At 42.5% G+C, this 4,027-nt stretch overlaps 1 protein-coding gene across 7 annotated transcripts in view; it reads left to right on the top strand.

The window, feature by feature from the left end:
* The window catches only part of HS1BP3 (HCLS1 binding protein 3), a 188,541-nt gene that overhangs the window by 74,086 nt on the left and 110,428 nt on the right, over positions 1-4,027 (top strand). Inside the window, exon 8 of one of the 7 annotated variants that reach the window (XM_006034381.3) lies at positions 2,724-4,015. The exons of the other annotated variants lie outside the window; for them this stretch is intronic. Coding sequence (XP_006034443.1) covers positions 2,724-2,955 — 232 coding nt within the window. The 3' untranslated portion in view covers positions 2,956-4,015. Of the gene's footprint in view, positions 1-2,723; positions 4,016-4,027 lie in introns of those variants that run through there. 7 annotated transcript variants of the gene reach the window in all.

The following is a 4,027-nucleotide window of genomic DNA, read 5'->3' as shown; positions in this document are numbered from 1 at the left end:
GAACACACTGATATTATCTAAAACCCAAATCTAAGGCTTCAGGAACAGTCCATCTGTGGACTGTAGGTGAATGTGAAGAGGAATGGAATAGAAAGGAAACCCCAGCCTCTGTCTCCCAAAGCAGAGGAGTAGTAGTAAAGCTGCCTTACCAAACCTATTCAAACCACAACTTTCCAGGGACAACCAGAGAATTCACACATGAATCTCCTAGTTTGGACCCTCATCTTAGATACATCTGCACTTGGTTCCTCTATATTGTTGTTGGGCACCTGCTGCAGAACAGACTTGCTACAGCACAATGAAAAGCAGCTGACCAATAAAGTCCATCCCAGTGGATGGCAGAGTTGACCTGTCCTGTTGCAAAGGGGGTCCTTGGAGCCTTTAAATTCATCAGCTTCAGAACAATCAATTCTTTTTATTCCTTAAAATTGTTACAGAGCTTGTCTGCAAGGGGAAATGGCCCAGGATAGCTATTCTGCACTGTCTCTGTATTTGGCTGCTCTTATAACATGTTATGAGTGCTTTTGTGCAGTTTATTTTCATCTACTTTGCAAGTGGATTAAGCTAAACTGCAAAAAAGGCATAATTCTCAGACTATTCAAGTGGTGGCAGAAATATCCTCACCTTTACCTAACCCCTGTCCTGCCTGCCCTACCAATCAACAGAATGGGTGTAGTGGGCTGGCACAGGGTGTAGGGGGCTAGGGGTAGGGTGAAGGAATTCCTGTTGCTGCTTAAAGGGTTGGGACTCTAGCAGTGACACTACCAGGGGTGAAAGAGCTAATCTTCTTAATTAATCTCCAGGCTCCCCCAGGGTGCTTGAGCGGGGGCAGGGAGGGAGCACAGGGGCTAGCCCCAACGTGCATAGGGCCAGGAGAGCTCTTCTGGCTACAGCAGCAGCTGTCTTCTGGCCCCGTGCACATTATGAGAGGTCCTGATGTGCATGGATCTGGGAGACAGCTGCTGCTACAGAGCTCTCTTGGCCTCGTGAACATGGGGACAAGCCCTGTGCCCAGTGGGGCTTCCCTGCGCAGCCAAGGGGCTGACCAGAGATTTCCACACCCAGCTGGTGGCTGTCTGAGAGCTGCCTTGGAAACAGGTCAGCTCCTAGTGAGCCATCAGCTACGCAGGGAAACAGAGAGCTCCCCAGTCCCTGTGGGGAGCCGGGAGCTGAGCAGTGCTTGGACGGGGAGGGCGGAGAGCTACCCCATCCTGGCACTGCTTGGATCCTGGCTCCTGGGGGGAGCCAGAAGCTGAGCAGTGCCAAGCTTTGGGGAGTTCCCCATCCCCTGTAGCCCTCTGGTGTTGAGACTGACCAGGAGCAAATTTGTGTCTAAACATATGCTACTGCACAGTATCTACTGCACGGTTAGTTTACTTGTTGTATTTACAGGTAGTAGCTAACTGCACAGTAGACAAATTTACTGAATAGTAAATGGTGCTCATGTGTGACACTTTACTGCACAGTAGATTAGTCGACTGCACAGTAAAGCAAGTAAAGCATCTCATGTAGACATGCCCATGGTAGAAAATTTGTCAGTAGCTTCCCTGTTAGGCTAGCTATTAGGACAAGGTGGGCATGTCTGCATAAGACATATTAACGTGCATTAGCCTAATTTAATCCATATTACAGGCACGTGTCTACATGTGTGCATCCTGAATGTGCATGCAAATGCAGGTATCAAAGTTAGGCATAATTAGTTAAAGCGCATTAACACACATGTAGACGTGACCCGGCACTAACTTTAGTCCTGGATCTGCCCAGCCACTAGGAGCACATGGCAGGGCTGCAGGGACTTGGCACTAAATTTAGTGCACTAACTTTAGTGCCAAGTCCCTGCACGTATAGACACCTGCTAAAAACCTGCTAATGCTTAATATGCATTAGCTTAATGCACATTAAATTTAGTTGTGCTTAAATGTACATGTAGACATGCCCAGTATTTCACAAACACACAGCATTGACCTCTTTACCACTAGAATCAGTGGAAAAGTTACCATTGACTTCAGCAGATGCAATATTGGAGCAATTGCATTTTATCTAACCCTAAAATCACAAGCTAATGCCCATGGCTGTCAATGGGCATGCTTTGACTTATTTTGAATATTATTTGAATAAAAAATAGAAAAAAGTTGCAGTAAAAAGTCACAGTGCATATGCATTTACAAATAAGGGCGACTTCATTTTCAGGGGGGCATGTGTAACTAAGCCACTTTGAATTGCAGCTGTATATGGAACTCATCATGATGAAGCATGATAGGTGAGGAATAGGCCTGAGTGGAAATGTCTCTTTTACCTTATGAAAATATTTAAGGTTTTGAATTTTTTTTTCCTAATACAAATTGGGGATAAAAGGTCAAAAGCTCAATTTTTCATGGATTAAGAATCTGGAAGAAAATGATTGAGATCATTCACATAACTGTAAGTTGTTTAAATTTAGATCCTTCTAAATTCCCCCTCTCCCCTCCCCCATATACTATCATACATTTTTAGTTTTAAAATAATTCTGTATCAATAACTGGAATTTTTCATTTTGATGATTTAGTTTTTTTCAAAACTCTTTCAAAGGTAAATTAATGTAATTAAATTAAACAATCTTTTCCCATGTCAACTATTCTAGCAAATCAATGGTTTTCAGCAAAAGAACATTTTGTTGAAAAAATCCCAAGAAGCTTTTCTGAGAAGTCACACATATATTTGTATTTTTTTTTTTCTTTACTTAGAGTGGAAGAGGATTTAGAGAAGATTTTGAAAATCAGTTCCAAACCGAAGCCAAAGGTGCCAGCCAAACCCACATTACCTAAGAAGCCAATAATCACCACTCAGAACAATGTTAGTTCAGTCCCACCAACAAAGCCAAAAGAAGACAAAATTCAAGCCATGAGCGAGGTGGACATTTTCCAGTACATTCAGGAAAATGAATCCATCAGCAACCAAGACATGAGTCTTTTTTGAAGCATTATATATATAATGTATATATACATTATCATGTGTATGTCTGTATGTATGTATGTACGTAAGAGGTAACCAGTACTCTTCCATTGTCGTTACATCTGCCAACTTGTCTTGCTTTGAAGAGCAGCACATTTGATTACTTCACAAGCTCTAAGCATTGAAGAATGTGTGTTTCAACAGGATGAAATTCTGGCTTGAAGCTGCTTTATATATTCAGGGCTTTTAAAAAATATATAGACAACGATGCAACACTTTAGAGTCTATGTATTATAGTCATGTTATCCTTGCACTTATGTAATACAGCTTTAGAGAACTGATTGCTAGAGTGGAAGGGACAGAATGAGGAGTTTACACTCGGAGTGTGAATATAGGCTATGAACAATACGAGGAACGCAGTGCCTTTCTTTCCTTTCTGTAGTTGTATATAAGACATGTTTTAGCCAACTGGAAATGTAGTTCCTTTCTCCTTTGTCTGTTCTTCAGCAGCTTTCCTTCCCTTTCTGTCATTCTGGTGAGTTACAGCCACTTACTGCTTCTGGGGATATGTGAAATTCCTTCTTCCCCCTCTCCCCTTTGTAGTTCAGAAGTGCATTAATTCCCCAGGTGGTTGGACTCTTCAGCCAGTTCTTAAAACCACAGGGACAATCACTTCTACCCCTAGTGTTGATATAGGTACACTGTGGCCACATTTACAAGTGTGCTTTCCTGTGGAGTAGACCAATTACCTATGGAGTAAATTGTTGCCGTCTGCATGTGTGATGCTATTAGGTCTCAGTAAACTAATTAACAGTACCGTAAGATAGTAGTGTTGGAGACAGTAGTGCCTTATGGCAGAGTAATTCATATATATGTGATTCCTCAGGAAAGCTTCTTGGGAATTTTTCAACAAAATAGGACAAAACTGCTACAGAGTTTATTGCTTTGAATTAATTGCACGTGTAGATGCACCCAGTGTTGTCTTTGGTTATTGGCTATTTACAGAGTTCAAATTATGGGGGAGCTCAGGGGGAGGAGGGGGCTGATCCCCCCTGTAAGATTTGAAAATCTTAACGGGGGGGGGGGGGGGGAGCAC

Source organism: Alligator sinensis, unplaced genomic scaffold (genome assembly GCF_000455745.1).
Source record: "Alligator sinensis unplaced genomic scaffold, ASM45574v1 scaffold200_2, whole genome shotgun sequence".
NCBI lineage: Eukaryota > Metazoa > Chordata > Crocodylia > Alligatoridae > Alligator > Alligator sinensis.
The sequence above is the reverse complement of the archived record's forward strand: the minus strand, read 5'-3'. Positions and strand labels throughout refer to the sequence as shown.